The 19,927-nt window shown below is 41.2% G+C and overlaps 1 protein-coding gene across 1 annotated transcript in view; it reads right to left on the minus strand.

The window, feature by feature from the left end:
- Positions 1 to 19,927, minus strand: part of LOC138666810 (extracellular matrix organizing protein FRAS1-like) — a 92,645-nt gene that overhangs the window by 11,254 nt on the left and 61,464 nt on the right. Inside the window, exons 7-8 of the mRNA XM_069754985.1 lie at positions 8,933 to 8,995; positions 1,744 to 1,849 (exon numbers count right to left, since the gene is read on the minus strand). Coding sequence (XP_069611086.1) covers positions 1,744 to 1,849; positions 8,933 to 8,995 — 169 coding nt within the window. The remainder of the gene's footprint in view (positions 1 to 1,743; positions 1,850 to 8,932; positions 8,996 to 19,927) is intronic.

Consider the following 19,927-nt stretch of genomic DNA (forward strand, 5'->3'; position numbering starts at 1 on the left):
TTTATTTTTGAAATTTACCAGTAGCTGCTGCATCTTCCACCCTAGGCTTATACTCGAGTCATTAAGTTTTCCCAGTTTTTTGTGGCAAAATTAGTGGAGTCGGCTTATACTCGGGTCGGCTTATACTCGAGTATATACGATACTCGAGTATAAGCCAACCCGAGTATAAGCCGAGGCACCTAATTTTGCCACAGAAAACTCTGTAAGCTTATTGACTCGAGTATAAGCCGGGTATACATTGTCCCCTCCTCCTTGTCCGGCTACGCATGCCTCCCCCTTCCCTGTCTTGGTATGAATGCCTCCCCATCCCTGCCCCTGTCTGTATGCCTCCCCCTTCCCTGCCCCTGTATGCATACCTCCCTATCCCTACCGCTGTCTGCATGCCTCTTCCTTCTCTGTCCTGGTAGGAATGCCTCCCCCATTCCGTCCCTGCATGCCTCCCCCTTCCCTGTCCCTGTATGCATGCTTCCCCCTTTCCTGCCCCTGTCTGCATGCCTCCCCCATCCCTATCCTGGTATGAATGTCTTCCCGTTCCATCCTTCCTTCCCTGTATGGATGCCTCCTTATCCCCTATCCCTGTGTGCATGTTTCGTATTGAAAAAAAAAACATCATACTCACCTACCTGCGCTCCCTGGGTGCTGGCACTGCATCTCGTTTCGGCCTCAGGTGCCTGCTTGCAGCTCTTCCTGTGCTCAGTGGTCACATGGTACCGCTCATTAAGGTAATGAATATGCGCTCCATGCCTATGGAAGTGGAGACGCGTCCATGTTCATCGCCTTAATGAGCGTTACCTCATGACCGCTGAGCACAGGAAGAGCTGCAGACAGGCGCTGGTGGCCGGAACGAGATGCAGTGCCAGCACCCAAAGCACACAGGTAGGTGAGTATGATGTGTGCATCGTCTCCTAGCACCCGCTGCTCCGCCATTCCCCCTACTCTCGCCGGCTTTCTGTACTGTGACTCGTGTATAAGCCGAAGGGGGCGTTTTCAGCACAAAAATATGTGCTGAAAAACACGAGTATATACTGTCTATTGTCATTAAATATGCTATGTCACATTTCTATCTGTGAAATTGCAGAGCTTTTTAATATTTCATGAAGATGTATTTATTTTATTTTTTATGGTAATTTCATATTCTGGTTTTGATCTGACCACAGCTTGATATAAATTATTCATACGATTATTTATTTGATTTTATTATAGCTGAGTGTGAGATAAGATTGTTGGCTTACCTTAACCACATTCTTACATATTATTGTGCCTCTATGCACCTTTTCTAGGTGTTTTCAAATATGTATTTTGGGATTTATTAATAAAATTTCCAATAGTTTACATTATATTTGCATTCTCCTGCTTTATGCACATCCTTGATCTTCTGTGCGGGATCTCATCTGGAAGATCTAAACTTTACTTAATTTTGCTGCATAAAATCTACAATTCTATATATATAGTTCAAAATGAAAGTCGACAACAATTGTGGCACAAAAGATTCTCGTGCTTCTAAAAGTAAAGAGAAGTTGTCTCTTCATATAGAAAAACACTTACTTTGTTGAATTTATAAAAAAAATGTTGTATTCCATAGAATTTATCTAAATAGTCCTCGTCAGTAAACTACTGATTATTAAATTTCAATGTAATTACTGCTAAAACATCAACACTATTAAACAACAAATACAAGTAAAAACTTGTATCTAACTAATAATAACATTAAACTGCTAATTCATGGTAATTAATCACACTTACCTTTAGGTTCTTTACCCGCCTTTATTTTACTTTCACTACTAAAACAAGCAGCATTGCATACAACCACAAGGATTCCAGTACCAAAGGCAATTGCTAGAAGGAATTTCTGAAATGTGTAAAAAGTATGAAATTGTTAAAATTAGTGAATATTAATGAAAAGAAAAACACCATCTTTGGGTATTATACAACTTGTATCCTGCATTTTTACCACTGCCCTCCCCCCCCCCCTTCATCACTTGCAGGGTCTATTTCTTGATTTGCAATTGACTCTGAGCTGGTGGGAGAAGACAAGCTCCAATGATGCCCCCCATACATAGCACAGAACATGGAGATGAATTCCTGCTCTTCATCCTTAAAGAGAGTCTGTCAGCAGGTTTTTGCTGTGTAATCTGACAGCAGCATCATGTAGGGAAAGAGATCATGATTCCATCTATTAATCACTTAGTTTACTGGGTGCAGCATTTATGAGAGAATCACAGTTTTTTGTGCTGCAGCTGTAGTATTGCTTGGAATGCTGAGTACAGATGAGCGAACCTTTCAAGGTTCGGTTCGATTTGCCGAACGTTTAGACGTTCACGAACTGTTCAATGAACGTACCTGAACCCTACTAATCTCAATGGGAGGCCAAACCAAATGTACAGTGGGTGCGGAAAGTATTCAGACCCCTTTAAATTTTTCACTCTTTGATTCGTTGCAGCCATTTGGTAAATTCAAAAAAGTAAATTTTTTTTACATTAATGTACTCTCTGCACCCCATCTTGACTGAAAAAAAAAACAATTGTAGAAATGTTTGCAAATTATTTAAAAAAGAAGAGAGGCACACAGTGGAGAGGCACACAATCCAAGCTGTTTGAGGTCTAGTGTGAAGTTTCCACAATCAGTGGTTTGGGGAGCCATGTCATCTGCTGGTGTAGGTCCACTGTGTTTTATCAAGACCAAAGTCAGCTCAGCCATCTACCAGGAGATTTTAGAGCACGTCATGCTTCCCGCTGCTGACAAGCTTTTTGGGGATGGAAACTTAATTCTCCAGCAGGACTTGGCACCTGTCCACACTGCCAAAAGTACCAATACCTGGTTTAAAAACAACAGTATCACTGTGCTTGATTGGCCAGCAAACTTGCTTGACCTTAACCCTATAGAGAATCTATATTTGACATTTTAAAATCATTTTTCAAGCTGGTGTTATAAAGTATTCAAATTTACTGAGATACTGACTTTTGGGTTTTCATTGGCTGTAAGCCATAATCATCAACATTAACAGAAATATACAGTTTAAATGGATCACTCTGTTTGTACTAATGACTCTATATAATGAGTTTCACTTTTTGTATTGAAGAACTAAAATAAACTAACTTTTTGATGATATTCTAATTTTGTGAGAAGCACCTGTATATTTATGAGGCCCTGCTCTCTACCATTGAGGAACAGTTTTCCGACTATGCACAGTGTAGTGGTCCTGCTGGTTTGACTGAGCTCGTCATTGAGAAGATTAGCAGAGCTGCCACTGATAAACCAGTTATAGTATGAAAAGTACAGTAAAAAGCACAGTAAGTCACGTACCTCTGTAATAAAATTCTATTTTGCTATTTTAAGCTGCACTCAAACGAAGAAGTATAACTTGTGGCAGATTCCCTTTAACTGTAATTAGGAGGGGCCTAACTCTATGGGTACGCAAAGGTATAAACTGCCTGAAATAACCTAAAAGAGGATACAAGTAATATAAATGATGTGTTAACCCTGCTGTTCTGTTCGGTCTGGGGAGACCTATTTTGAACTTTGGTATTTTTTGGGGTGTTCAAGATGCGGTTCTGAAACTTGTGGTTGATTGACTTAAATGAGGATGGGTCGATCGGCCACGGGTTTCAGAGCCGCATCTTGAATATTTTAAAGAATATTGACGTTCAAAGGCGGTCATTTTTGACCAACAGAACAGCAGGGTAACCTGCTGTTCAGTTTGGTCTGGGGAGACCTATTTTGAACTTTGGTATTTTTTGGGGTGTTCAAGATGCGGTTCTGAAACTTGTGGTTGATTGACTTAAATGAGGATGGGTCGGTCGGCCACGGGTTTCAGAGCCGCATCTTGAATATTTTAAAGAATATTGAAGTTCAAAGTCGGTCATTTTTTTAACTGCTGTTCTGTTGGTCAAAAATGACCGACTTTGAACTTCAATATTCTTTAAAATATTCATGATGCGGCTCTGAAACCCGTGGCCGACCGACCCATCCTCATTTAAGTCAATCAACCACAAGTTTCAGAACCGCATCTTGAACACCCCAAAAAATACCAAAGTTCAAAATAGGTCTCCCCAGACCGAACAGAACAGCAGGGTTAACCCTGCTGTTCTGTTGGTCAAAAATGACCGACTTTGAACTTCAATATTCTTTAAAATATTCAAGATGCGGCTCTGAAACCCGTGGCCGACCGACCCATCCTCATTTAAGTCAATCAACCACAAGTTTCAGAACCGCATCTTGAACACCCCAAAAAATACCAAAGTTCAAAATAGGTCTCCCCAGACCGAACAGAACAGCAGGGTTAAATGATAGGAGTCCATGTTTTGTGTACAGATCTAGAATCTCCATGTTGTGTTTCTGATAGTAGAGATGAAAAAAAAGGGCCATCAAAAGGTTAAAATAAAAATAAAAACACATATTCACCTAATCACTCACTTCCATAGCCCCGCTGATCCTCACCATCCCTGTCCCATTTTCTTATCACTACCAGTGGCACTGAGATCCCAGTCCTCTAAGCATTAGACTAGCTCTGATGAGGCAAGGGATGGTTCTGTGCAAGCGCATGAAAGGTAACAATGGTAAGAAGCGGAGGAGTCAGAATTTTTTTTTCATATGTTATGTTTATTATGCTCTGGGACCTGGATATTCGCTGAGGATAATTTAATTGCGGATCTAATTTCCTAGGAAAATCCTGGTGAACTGGGGAACTTCTAATTATGCCTGATGCTCTCTTGTTTATCTGGTAGTTGAAAGGTTATTCTCCCAATTGCATTATTTTTCACAAAGCAGAATAACAGTAAATCTATTGTTATTCTACAGACTAATCCAAGAATACAATCTCTTTCTTGTACCTTTTTGAATTTTTTTGTCTACTGTCTTTCTGTATATCCAGCTTTACAGAACAGAATGGACAGTTCTATTCTACTAGAACTACATTTCCCAGCAGCACACTGCTTCTCCTCAGTGCTACAGAACCCTCCATCTACTCTACTAAATTGCAACACCCCCATCTACATCTCCTGCACTCAAAAGAGAACATCATTTTCTTGTATATTACTGATATGTTACTATTACATAATTGTAATATAGATGATGTAACAATGTACAATACAGATCTGTATTGCTGTTATGTAGTTTTATCTATTTCTCTTACATATTTATAAAAACATCAGTATATAAATGTAAACTGTAGACTAGTTTTATATTTATGAATACTATTTTACTTTAGTTTTAATAAATGCATAGAGCTCCATAATCATTTAAGCGTCAAACAGTATATTTTAGACCTGCGCAATAGAGAATGGACCAACACTGCACACCACTAAGCCCAGCATGAGAACTGCACAATATTACCAAGTCAATGACAGCGCAGTTGAGCTTACAGGCCTTACAGATTGTTGGGTGAGACTGGACACATCCTGTTTAATGTGTGAGTGAAAATTAGTTCACTGCATTTGCTCCCGCAGACCTGTAAGGCTTGTTTCACACTTTCGTCTTCTGGCGGGCGTCGTAATGCGTTGTTGCGACAGATCGACGTACGTTTTGAAAATAGTGAAAAACATGTGTCACGCATCCAGCGTTTTGACGGATGCGTCGTTTGTGTTCTTGCCTGAATTTCAATGGAGAAATTTCTGGGGAGGAGAGAGAGAGAGATTTTTCCTCGGGTTGGAAAATGCTTCCAGGCATGCTCAAATGTAAAAACAGGATCCATCACTGGATTCCTGCGTTTCACCGTGACCGCAGGATCCTGCGTCCATAGGCTCCCATTCTGTGGAACGACGTATCACGCAGGAGGCGTCCTGGCACGTTTTTCCACTGCAGCAAAAAAATGTTCCTTTGAACATTTTTTCCAAACGACGGGCCGTCAAATACCGCAGGATCCAGTGCACGACGGACGAAACGCGTGGCCATACGTCGCTAATACAAGTCTATGGGAAAATGTAGGATCCTGCAAATTTTTTTTGCAGGATCCTGTTTTCTCAAAAAACGACGTATCTCAACGGGAGAGTGTGAAAGAGGCCTAAGAGGGCAAGTGATACAGTGAATCCTATAGAGTAAAGAATAATGTTGTCCGGGTTGTCTGGTCCAAATTGATAAGTCTATAGTCACTCTGTCACGTGCTGTGCACTGCGATTTCTGCCCCTGGACCGGAGGGTATGTATGTATTATACAGTACATACTCCCGGGCAGTGGATACTGCCTCGTTCTCCATACACTGACTGCAGATTTATTGATTTGTACCGGACAACTCCTTTAGCCATTGCTACAAATATATATATATATGTAGAAAATGATTTGATAACTTTCTGATATTGGGAAGAACACTAACAGAGATTCTTTTCATGTTTAAACTTTAGTGGAAAGTTAATCTTTAACTTTACTTTGCCAGCACCATATTGTTTATGATTTCATTGGTAACTGGTTAATATTTATCTTCATGTTTGATGTTCCAGTTCAAATGGCAGTAAAACAAGTGTATCAATTTCTCTGGAAACTTGCTTCATTTGGCTGCTGTAGATAGCATTCTTATATGTGATTGTGCCATATTCTTTATTATTTCCTGGGTAAGCTCTGGTTAGGACACAATGACATTTAGATATATGGATACAGTGTTTGATGTTTTTCTATTCTTGTCTCTTCTATAATATATAGCATAAACTATAATTTCCTGTTGTGTTATAATTACATTCCTTTAATACTTAAAAATAAGACCATGTGATACAGAGGTGACATATTTATCAGTAAAAATCATCCTGTTTGAACTGAAACTTTTTATAATACACTTGTTAAAAGAAGCAAACAACGCCAAAACACAATGTATCCAACAGACAAATAGAAAGAGTATTGAAAAGAATAAACAATCAAAAACAGCTGTGATAATAATGCTTACTATATATACTTGTGTACAAAAAAGAGGAGTACATATCATAACTATGACTCACTAATAAAGTATAAAGTGGGTCATTAGTGGCAATCCTGCTCCTAAACTGCTCCTAATCCTTTCCCTATCCACTACCAAGTCTATTCTAAACGTATAGAGATGAATAAAATTATGGTAGTGAGTAGTACAGTGAATATACCTGAAATAATAGGAATGCAGAGGTTATTGACAATACTAATAGAAAGCTAAATGTAGACAAGTCTGAGATATATACGCATAAACCTCAGCTTAAATGAGTACACCCCTATGAAAAGTAAGATTTTAATCACTTTCTCAATGAACACAAGAACAATCTCCAAAATTTTGACAAGACTGAGTTTCATGGAAAATAGTTTTAACCCATAACATGAGATTACGGTTAATGATATAACTTTCATTACAAAATCTTCCGTTTTACTCAAATTAGTTGATGCAAAAATGAATACACCCCACATCTAGTAAAATACTAAATAAGCAAGAAATGATCAAATTGGTGACATATTGCAACATCTGCACCGATGTACTGCTCTGTATTAAAAAAGATGTTACCGTTATTCCATGTCCTTTGTAGACCTGCACTTTTCCTACATAATAATAATCCAGAACACACAACTGTTGCATTTCTTCATTTCTTAGGAAAACAGGGTAAAAGTGATTGATTGATTGAAAGTATGTATCCTAATCTGAACCCAAATGAACAGAATTCTGAAGAGACAAGTTGAGCATCACTCTCCATCCAGCATCCAGGATCTAAAAGTGGTCGCTCTTGAAGAATGGAAAAAGATAGATGTTGCAATATGTCGCCAACTTGTTCATTCCACGTTTATTCAGTGAAATATTAACTTTTTAAAATATACCATTTTCGGCTAAGTCAATATATTTCTATGGTTAATAATTCGGGAGAAGACATATTATGTATACATCAAAAAGCACACAATCCAAGCTGCTTGAGGTCTAGTATGAAGTTTTCACAATCAGTGATGGTTTGGTGAGCCATGTCATCTGCTGGTGTAGGTCCACTATATTTTATCAAGACCAAAGTCAGTGCAGCCGTCTACCAGGAAATTTTACAGCACTTCATGCTTCCCTCTGCCAAGTTTTTTGGAGATGGAAATTTCATTCTCCAGGAGGAGTTGGCACCTGTCCACACTGCCAAAAGTACCAATACCTGGTTTATAAACAACAGTATCACTGTGCTTGATTGGCCAGCAAACTCACCTGACCTATGGGGTATTGTCAAGAGGAAGATGAGAGACCCCAGACCCAACAATGCAGACGAGCTGAAGGCTGCTATCAAAGCAACCTGGGCTTCCATAACACCTCAGCAGTGCCACAGGCTGATCATCTCTATGCCACGCTGCATTGATGCAGTAATTGATACAAAAGGAGACCCGACCAAGTATTGAGTGTATTTACTGAACATTAATTTCAGTAGGCCAACATTTTAAAATCATTTTTCAAGCTGGTGTTATAAAGTATTCTTATTTACTGAGATAATGACTTTTGGGTTTTCATTGGCTGTAAGCCATAATCATCAACATTAACAGAATAAACACTTGAAATAGATCACTCTGTTTGTAATGACTCTGTAATATATGAATTTCACTTTTTATATTGTGGGCAGCATAATACAAAGAATAGCAGGTTTACCCAGAATCCTTTGCAGTAGGCAGAGCTATGCAAATCATCTCTTTCCACCCCAATCTAATCCACAGCGCTTGGAACCGCCAAGCGTGCAATGCTGCGGATTAGTTTCTAAATTTACACAGCCAACCAATTCCTACCTGTGGACACGTGTTTCGGGCTTTAGGCCCTCATCAGCACAGGGCTGGAATTGGTTGGCTGTATGGAGTGGGGCTCGGTGAGCAAGCGATACATATATGCTAGCCACCTTAGGGAGAGACCCAAGTTGGGCTAAATGTAGCGGGACGAAAGAGACCGAAAAGCCCTCTACTTAAAGGAAATACATAGTGGATGCTTTCCTAAAACGAAAAGTACTTGCAAGCAGCATAATACAAAGAATAGCAGGTTTACCCAGAATCCTTTGCAGTAGGCGGAGCTATGCAAATCATCTCTTTCCACCCAAAATCGCCAATGAAAGTCTATGGGGGCGAGAAAATTACGGATTACACACGGACCAGCAGTGTGACTTGTGAGAAATACGCAGCGGTGTTCTATAAAAAAGCCGGCAATTCAGCGCGGTGTACAGTAAAATCACACTGACTGCTGGATGTCCTCATATGAACTCGAGCCTGGGAACTTTTCAGAATATTTTCCCAGGCTCGAGTTCATATGAGGACATCCAGCAGAGGGAGAATCACGGCAACTCGAGGTAACTACAGGTCATTTACCTACATTCCATTCATTCGCCGGGTTTTTACAGGCAGGGGTCAGCATTTGACAGTGGCATTTAACTAGTTAATAGCAGCGGGTGAATCGCGATTTCACCCGCTGCTATTGCGGGCACATGTCAGCTGTTCAAAACAGCTGACATGTCCTTGCTTTGATGCGAGCTCACCGCCGGAGCCCACATCAAAGTAGGGGATCTGACCTCCGCAGTAATAGTACGGCAGAGGTCGGTAAGGGGTTAAGGGGAGCCAAAATGCTTCCCAAACTGCTCAAATCAGCGGCAAACATATGGAAAGTGGCATGAATTGACCCATAGTACAAATAGTATAATTGCGCAGCATGGATGAATGGGACAGGACCTGGGAAAGGACTTGGACTAGTATTTCTAGCTGAAACATTGATCAGTAACAGGTGGATGAGTGACAAGTGTAGGCCTGGTGTTCTGAGAGGCCTACCAAATTCAGGCAACACACATGAATGAGACCCAACTTGGAGTCTAAACATTTCCAAAAATTAAGAGTAGACACCAGGAAAGGTGGCATCATTGACCTACAGTAGAAATGTTATAATGGTGCAGCAGTCAAGCATAGGCCATGCATGAGGTATCAGGGCCTGGGACGGCATTTATAGCTTTGAATTTATGTTTCAATTAAGATGAGTTGGGTGAGGTACTGGTGTAAGCCTGCTTTACTCAGAGCCCTGATGCAACACCTCAACCTACTTTTTTGCTCAGCCACACTCAGGTGGCCTAAATATCAGTCAGCTTGGTAGAGTACTAATGTTAGAAAAATGTGAGGATAGTACCACAGGTAGTTGACTGATCAATTGACCCACAGTAGAACATTTAATAATGGCACAGAAGTAGTCAGCCATGGGTCATGCATGAGGTATCAGGGTCTTTGCCAGCATGTAGAGCTTTGAATTGAAGTTGGTGGGTAAAAGAGTGATGCAAGCCTTCTTTGCTTGGAGCCCTGATACCTCATGCAACAGCTCAATGTTATTTTCACAGCCACACTCAGATGGCACAAATATCAGCTTAGTAAAGCACTAATGTTAAAAAAATGTAAGGATAGTAACACAGGTTGTTGACTGAAAGTAAGTGCATGCCTGCCCACCTGGGAGCCCTTCTGTTACAAGCACCACACATGAAGGATACTCAACTTGGATTATCTACATTTAAAAAAGCGATCGTCACACACCACTAAAGTGGTATCACCACAGAGGCTGGTTTCAGAGTAACCTCACAGAGGGGTTGTTTTGCAAAGTACCCCTACAGAGGCTGTTTTGCAGAGTACCCCCAACTAGGCTGTTTTGCAGAATACACACACAGAGGCTGTTTTGCAGAGTAATTTTAATTAGGGATGAGCAGACCAGTGGAATTTCGGGTTCGTCTGTAACTTTAGTCCAAAGTTCGGTTCGGGTACCAGTACTAGCCTTGAACTTGAACTCGAACCCCACAGAAGTCAATCGGGACCTGAAATTTGGTGCTGTAAAATGGTTGTTGTAAGGGCTAAGGGGCTGCCAAAGTCTCTCTCTTTTTCTCTATCTCTATCTCTCTCGCGCTTTCCTTCTCCCAGAAGTCTGTTCGGAGTTCAGCACCGGACACTAGGTGTCCTGTATGAAACCCCGAACTTTACAATTTGGGTTCACTCATTTCTACTTATAATGATAATAATTTATTATGGTTTTCCAATGTGTCCCTAAAAAATATTGTCTGTCTGTGATTTTTTTGAAAAATAAAAAGTTAAGTTGGAAACCCTGGCTTATATTCAATTGCTCTTGTAACATTTCAGTATGTTTTAATTTCATTCGCTTCCCTGGTATCCTTTCAATCACTACCATTATTAAACCAATTATAAACACTACAAGATGCTTACAGACTTATTATATAAACAAGAATACAAAAAGACACTCAAATCCATTTTTTAAAAATAGGCTACAAAAGTCACTTCCATTGTCTAATAGATAAAATAAAAATTCAATTCAACCAGCAAGAATAAAACACTACTCACCATCCTGGAATACTTTTGCAGCCACTGAACGTTTTGCACTTTGAGCTTGATTTTATACTTGGAGGAGGACCAAGTTAGCAAAACGTCATGTTGACTTCTAAACATTACAACATTGCATACCATTTTGTCACGTTTTTTTTTTTTTATTTGATTTTGTTTAGTTTCAATCAAATGTATTGAATTGTGGCTTTCACATTTAGTAAAACAATGCAGTAAATAATTTCTCACTGAACAATTAACTCATAGAAAAGTACATGTTATAGCTATACATATGTGTGCTTTGACATAGTAAGAAAAGAAATACAAATAAAATAAATGCTAAATCTCATATTGTAAGTTGAAAAATTTAATAAAAAATTCTAAAAGACAATTAAACCAAACCAGAAGAGTGAAAGAAAAGAAAACATAAGCAGCATATTATCTATTTAAAAAATGAAAGTTTCTTGGTGGTGGGGCCAATGTAGCGATAAGAGTAGACTCTTACTGGGAGGGATCAGCTTCTTCCAGAACCAACCGCCGCCAGATTACAAACTCATCGCAGTGGGGGACCTTTTTGGCTAGATTTTCTCCAGTACCGCCTTCACAAGTTTGCAAGCCATGGTCTGGATTGACAGCTTCTGGGATACATGCGGGCATTGCGGCCCCTACAGGAATTATTTTCAGGTCCCTTTGTAGGGGCACCTTCACCTGTCTCTCCCATCCACAGCTTGATTGTATCACCAGGGCTATCCCTGGGCTCAATTGCAGCCAGGGGTCAGGTACTGCCTGCACTGCCAGCAAATTCATATGGAAGACCCTCCATCTCTGCTCCAGGATCAGGATTCCCAGTCCAGAAGTGCCAAAACACCCACCTAGAACTGTAAACTACCTACAGTTGTGGCCAAAAGTATTGACACCCCTGCAATTCTGTCAAATAATACTCAGTTTCTTCCTGAAAATGATTGCAAACACAAATTATTTGTTATTATTATCTTCATTTAATTTGTCTTAAATGAAAAAACACAAAAAGAATTGTCCTAAAGCCAAATTGGATATAATTCCACACCAAACATAAAAAAGGGGGTGGACAAAAGTATTGGCACTGTTCGAAAAACCATGTGATGCTTCTTTAATTTGTGTAATTAGCAGCACCTGTAACTTACCTGTGGCACCTAACAGGTGTTGGAAATAACTAAATCACACTTGCAGCCAGTTGACATGGATTAAAGTTGACTCAACCTCTGTCCTGTGTCCTTGTGTGTACCACATTGAGCATGGAGAAAAGAAAGAAGACCAAAGAACTGTCTGAGGACTTGAGAAACCAAATTGTGAGGAAGCATGAGCAATCTCAAGGCTACAAATCCATCTCCAAAGACCTGAATGTTCCTGTGTCTACCATGCGCAGTGTCATCAAGAAGTTTAAAGCCCATGGCACTGTGGCTAACCTCCCTAGATGTGGACGGAAAAGAAAAATTGACAAGAGATTTCAACGCACGATTGTGTGGATGTTGGATAAAGAACCTTGACTAACATCCAAACAAGTTCAAGCTGCCCTGCAGTCCGAGGGTACGACAGTGTCAACCCGTACTATCCATCGGCATCTGAATGAAAAGGGGCTGTATGGTAGGAGACCCAGGAAGACCCCACTTCTTACCCCGAGACATAAAAATGCCAGGCTGGAGTTTGCCAAAACTTACATGAAAAAGCCTAAAACGTTTTGGAAGAATGTTCTCTGGTCAGATGAGACAAAAGTAGAGCTTTTTGGGCAAAGGCATCAACATAGAGTTTACAGGAGAAAAAAAGAGGCATTCAAAGAAAAGAACACGGTCCCTACAGCCAAACATGGTGGAGGTTCCCTGATGTTTTGGGGTTGCATTGCTGCCTTTGGCACTTGACTGCTTGACCGTGTGCATGGCATTATGAAGTCTGAAGACTACCAACAAATTTTGCAGCATAATGTAGGGCCCAGTGTGAAAAAGCTGGGTCTCCCTCAGAGGTCATGGGTCTTCCAGCAGGACAATGACCCAAAACACACTTCAAAAAGCAGTAGAAGATGGTTTGAGAGAAAGTACTGGAGACTTCTAAGGTGGCCAGCAATGAGTCCAGACCTGAATCCCATAGAACACCTGTGGAGAGATCTAAAAATCGCAGTTCGGAGAAGGCACCCTTCAAATATCAGGGACCTGGAGCAGTTTGCCAAAGAAGAATGGTCTAAAATTCCAGCAGAGCATTGTAACAAACTCATTGATGGTTACCGGAAGTGGTTGGTCGCAGTTATTTTGGCTAAAGGTTGTGCAACCAAGTATTAGGCTGAGGGTGCCAATACTTTTGTCTGGCCCATTTTTGGAGTTTTGTGTGAAATGATCAATGTTTTGCTTTTTGCTTCATTCTCTTTTGTGTTTTTTCATTTAAGACAAATAAAATGAAGATAATAATACCAAAGAATTTGTGATTGCAATCATTTTCAGGAAGAAACTGAGTATTATCTGACAGAATTGCAGGGGTGTCAATACTTTTGGGCACAACTGTATGTATGTAGTATGTATGTAGTATGTAGTATGTATGTATGTATGTTGTATGTAGTATGTGGTATGTAGTATGTATGTAGCATGTTGTATGTAGTATGTATGTTTTTTTTGTTTTTTTTACATTCAACACATTAGCCGGTTGATGAGACTACTACTGTCCCATCATTGGCTCATGTGTTAATCACTGCCATTGTAGAAGGCATAGCCAGATGGGACTTGTAGTCCCATCGGACGATGCCTGCACACCCGCACAGACCCCCGGCAGGCCGCACAGACCCCCGAAAGGCCCATACAGATCCCTGGCAGGCCACACAGACCCCCAGCAGGCCGCACAGACCCCCGAGAGGCCCGTGCAGACCCGTACAGACCCCCGGCAGCCCGCACAGACCCCCCGGCAGCCCACAGAGACCCCTGACAGGCCCGCACAGACACCCGGCAGGCCGCACAGACCCCCGGTAGGCCTGTACAGACTCCCGGCAGACCCGCACAGACTCCCCACGGTCACACACAGACCCCGCCCGCACACACAGACACGCAGTCTCCGCCCACACACCGCCCACACTTCATTATAGTGCATCATTGCACTATAGGAACTTCTGATTCCGGTATCCGATATCTTAAAAGTATCGGAACTCAGTATCGCAATTCCGATACAGCGAATATCGGCCGATACCCGTTATTTGCAGTATCAGAATACTCAACACTAGTCGTTATATTATCTGTGGTTGATTATACAAAATAGACTATGAGTGCTACATGATATGAGGCTATCCCTTTAGTGTAGATCTGATATATTGAATTGATTATAGATATGATTTGGTAAATATAATCATTAGGGTTTGGATTTTAGAGAGAGAGAGAAAGGAGAGCACACCTGCACTATGTATAAGTTTAAGCCATGTGAAAACACAGAAAAACATTAAAAAACATAATCTGGATTTTGCTACTCACATTTTTTTTCAAAAAAATGTTTTTTTGAAACTTACGGAAATTAAGGTTCTTGGCCAATTCATGTATGCCCATCAACCACGACAAAGTGACCTCCCTCTGATGGGTCCCTTCTCTATTGTACATGCCTTCTCTTCAACTATCAACCTACAATTTTGGACACTCATGTCTGCTCCTGGGTTTAGCCTACAATTTATTGGCAAGTAGAGATGATTACGGCAACCTGCAGGTCAATGGGAGGAGTGCACAATTAGGCTGGATGCAGCCAACATCCAATAGCTAAATATACAAAAAGACTTATCAGCACCTCCTAAGTGTGAACATGTGCAAGCTGCTTGCACATGTTTACACTTAGAAGGTGCTGATAAGTATTTTTTATATATGTGTATATATGTGTATATACACTACCATTCAAAAGTTTAGGGTCACTTAGAAATGTCCTTATTTTTTAAAGAAAAGCACAGTTTTTCCAATGAAGCTAACATTAAATGATTCAGAAATATGCTCTATACATTGTTTATGTGGTAAATGACTATTCTAGCTGCAAACGTCTAGTTTGTAATGCAATATCTTCATAGGTGTATAGAGGCCCATTTCCAACAACCATCACTCCAGTGTTCTCATGGTACTTTTTGTTTGCTAAGTATGTTAGCACAGCTGAAAACAGTTTGGCTGATTAGAGAACCTATAAACCTGACCTTCCTTTGAGCTAGTTGAGAATCTGGAGCATTACATTTGTTGGTTCCATTAAACTCAAAAAATGGCCAGAAGAAATGAACTTTCATGTGAAACTCGACAGTTTATTCTTGTTCTTAGAAATGAAGGCTATTCAATGTGAGAATTTGCCAAGAAACTGAAGATTTCCTACAACGGCGTGTATTACTCCCTTCAGAGGAGAGCACAAACAGGCTCCAACCACAGTAGAAAGAGAAGTGTGAGGCCCCGCTGCCCAACTGAGCATCACGACAAGTACATTTGTGTCTGTAGTTTGAGAAATCGATGCCTCACAGGTCCTCAACTGCAGCTTCATTAAATAGTACACACAAAACGCCAGTGTCAATGTCTACAGTGAAGAGGCGACTCCGGGATGCTGGCCTTCAGGGCAGAGTGGCAAAGAAAAAGCCGTAACTGAAACTGGCTAATAAAAGGAAAAGATTAATATGGGCAAAAGAACACAGACATTGGACAGAGGAAGATTGGAAAAAAGTGTTATGGACAGATGAATCCAAGTTTGAGGTGTTTGGATCACACAGAAGAACATTTGTGAGACGCAGAACTGAAAAGATGCTGGAAGAGTGTCTGATGCCATCTGTCAAGCATGGTGGAGGTAATGTGATGGTCTGGGGTTGCTTTGGTGCTGGTAAAGTGTGAGATTTGTACAATGTAAAAGGGATTTTGAATATGGAAGGCTATCACTCCATTTTGCAATGGCATGCCATACCCTCTGGACAGTGCTTGATTGGAGCCAATTTCATCCTAAAACAGGACAATGACCCAAAGCACACCTCCAAATTATGCATGAACTATTTAGGGAAGAAGCAGGCAGCTGGTATTCTATCTGTAATGGAGTGGCCAGCGCAGTCACCAGATCTCAACCCCATTGAGCTGTTGTGGGAGCAGCTTGACCGTATGGTAAGCAAAAAGTGCCCATCAAGCCAAACCAACTTGTGAGAGGGGCTTCTGGAAACATGGGGTGAAATTTCTGCAGATTACCTCCGCAAATTAACTGCTAGAATGCCAAAGGTCTCCAATGCTGTAATTTCTGCAAAGGGAGCATTCTTTGACAAAAGCAAAGTTTGAAGGAGAAAATTATTATTTCAAATAAAAATCTTTTTTTTGAACCTTGTCAATGTCTGGACTAGATTTTCAATGTATTTGGCAACTCATTTGATTAATAAAAGTTTTCATGGAAAACTCAAAATTGTCTGGATGACCCTAAACTTTTGAGCGGTAGTATATATATATATATATATATATATATATATACAGTATATATATATATGTATATATGTATGTATATATATACTGTATATATATATATATATATAGGGTTAGGTGAGATGTAGGAAAGATGATGAGTTCAATTTAGGCCACATTAAGTTTTTGGAAGTGAGGGGAGAAGGAGGAGGATATGGCTGATAGACACTCTGTCATTCTGGACAGCAGAAAGGTGACATCTGAGTCAGAGAGGTAGGTGCGAATGGAAGCCATGGGACTTTATGAGCTATAGGTATAGATTGAGAAGGTTAGGGGGGCCAATATAGAGCCTAGAGGGACACTAACAGAGTGACGGTGGGATGAGAAGGTCTTATGGGAGGAGAGATGCTAAATGTGCCATTAGAAAAGTATGGGGAGATCAAGGAGAAGGCAAGGTCTTTGGTGCCAAGGGAAGAGAGAATATGTAGCATGAGGAATTGGTCAGCTGTGTCAAAGGCAGTGGACAGATCTAGAAGGAGGAGTTTAGCTTTGGTGTTAAATCTTTAGACATTTTGGTCAGGGCAGTTTTGGTGGAGTAGTGGGGATGAAAGCTGAACTATAGGTTGTCAAAGAGTGAGATAGATGCGAGATGGGAGGAAAGTTTGGAGGCAAACGGGAGCAGCGATATGAGACGATAGCTGGACACAGACACTATTTTTTTCCTCGAGTCCCGTTAATCTCATTTTATGCAAATAGAAAAAAATTACCGCACACAATACTGGTATGATGCGAAAAAAGGTATATGCCAGGTTTTATTTAAACAAAGAATTTCAAAGTTGCCACAGATTTTGTAGACAGAAATATATACAGACAGAGACCCAACGTTTCGACCCTCCTGGGTCTTATTCATGGGGTTTTACTGGGGAGACAAGGAGACAACATAAGTGGCTGTTTGTCATATAACATAATAATCATAAAAGAAAAAAACACACTGGATAAATAACTGATAAGTACTACCTAAAAAGAAAACAAACCAAAAAACATGCAAAGGAAACAATATATACAGTGGTACAACAAATTTAAAAGCCACCAATAATGGTGGAGGGCTGGCGGTAAGGAGCAGCGTCCGCTACTATGATTACATAAGGTAAGCGATGGCAAGGAAAACATAAGTATTTTACCTCTGATCCTATGATACAAATAGACAAGAGTGGCAATAGTAGAAGGTAGGCGACCAATTCCTCTAAAGCATAACCTGTCGTCATGATTAAGCATAAAATGTATAGGTAGCTGGACAGTATACAGTGAGGAGTAATACTACACTAGTATGTGGGAGAAGGGGGTCCGGGGATCCCTAACAAGTAACGTCTAACCCAGGGGATAAATATGAACAAGGTGGTATCTATAAATCTAATGGTAGAGTCCCCATACTAATGAATCTAGTGATAAATGGAGGGATGCAAGTGAAGGTCCCAGAGCGGCCTCGTAATAGTTAAAAAGTTATGATAACAATGGTAAAAGGAGGGCCGTGGTTGTAATGAAAAACACCCCCTAATATAATAAGCACGGTGGGAGTAAAAGCGCTGTGAGATACCTTGTAGTAGGGCCAGTATAAGGCCTATGTGTCCAGGGTGGAGGAAGGTTGGTAACAGGAGCCGTCACACTTAAGGATGGCCTGTAATGTAAAGGTACCCATAGGTCAGTGTGCGGTAATGCCTGGAAGGGAGATGAGGGGACAAGCGCCGTAATACCTGTAAGTCCTGTATATAGGTGTGTGATCAGCGGCGCTCCCGCGCCCTGCTGCAGCGATGAACAGGAGAGGAAGTGAGGGTAGACAGCGGTGTCTCCCTGAAATACCGCCGGACCGGAAGTGAGCGCTCCCGGACCGGAAATGACGCGGCGTCATGTTACAGAGGGAGCCGCGCATGCGCAGATGGCGCTGCAGGCTAGTCATGGACCACACACTATACACTGCTGAGGTACTACGTCAGTTGTCAGACACAAACACATACAGTATCATCCCAAGGGACCCTACTTTTGAGATTCACAGGAAAATTCAGTCGGTTATTAATACTTACATCGACAATGGCACGATTGATCAGCAGACAGCTAGGTTCCTGACTAACCCGCACCCAATAACCCCTGTTTTTTATGTTCTTCCAAAAGTCCATAAATCTCTAACTAATCCCCCCGGACGTCCCATAGTGGCGTCTACCGAATCCGTACTTGCGCCCCTATCTATCTTTTTAGAAAAAATCCTAACACCACTGATCAAAACCACTAAATCTTTTGTATTAGACACAGGTCATTTCCTCAGTAGCCAGGATTGTATCGGATCGGGACATACTCCCTACACGCTTAGACAACATGTCCGAAAAATTTCGGGAAAGAAATTATCCCCAGCGTCTTCTAGACCAGGAGAAATCACGGGTTCTTCAACCACAATCACCATCACTGAGACCTACCAATGAAGATAGAGTACCGTTCGTCCACACCTTCCACCCTCAGCATGGTAACATACCCCCAGACAGCCTCCTGGTCACCATGGACGTATCTAGCCTCTACACGTCCATTATACACGAGAAGGGCATTGCAGCATCAAAACGGCTATTGGAAAAGTCTGATAGATCCAGTAATTCCACACAACTTTGTCTGGACCTATTAAGACTAGTCTTATATGAAAACTTTTTTCTCTATGGGGACACCTACTATGTACAGCGCCAAGGGACCGCGATGGGCTCCAACGTCGTACCGGCGTATGCTAACGCCTATATGGACTCATTTGAGGAGACCTTTGTCTACACGGATGATAGATTTAAGCAGTATGTAGATTGTTATCTCCATTATATAGATGATATTTTCTTGATTTGGACAGGGCCCACGGACATACTACAAGCATTTCATCAGACCCTCAATTCTGTCTATCCAGAGCTTCATTTCACAATGCAGTATGACTCGGCCCGGATCTCCTTTTTGGATACCCTTGTACAGAGGGACGATCAGGGTCACCTCTCGACTGACATTTTTTCCAAACCTACAGACTGCAACAGTCTTCTGCACTACTCGAGTAGCCACCCTAAAGCTACACGCAATAGCCTCCCACGTTCCCAGTTCACCAGAGTAGCCAGGATTGTATCGGATCGGGACATACTCCCTACACGCTTAGACAACATGTCCGAAAAATTTCGGGAAAGAAATTATCCCCAGCGTCTTCTAGACCAGGAGAAATCACGGGTTCTTCAACCACAATCACCATCACTGAGACCTACCAATGAAGAGAGAGTACCGTTCGTCCA

Source organism: Ranitomeya imitator, chromosome 2 (genome assembly GCF_032444005.1).
Source record: "Ranitomeya imitator isolate aRanImi1 chromosome 2, aRanImi1.pri, whole genome shotgun sequence".
NCBI classification, from domain to species: Eukaryota; Metazoa; Chordata; class Amphibia; order Anura; family Dendrobatidae; genus Ranitomeya; species Ranitomeya imitator.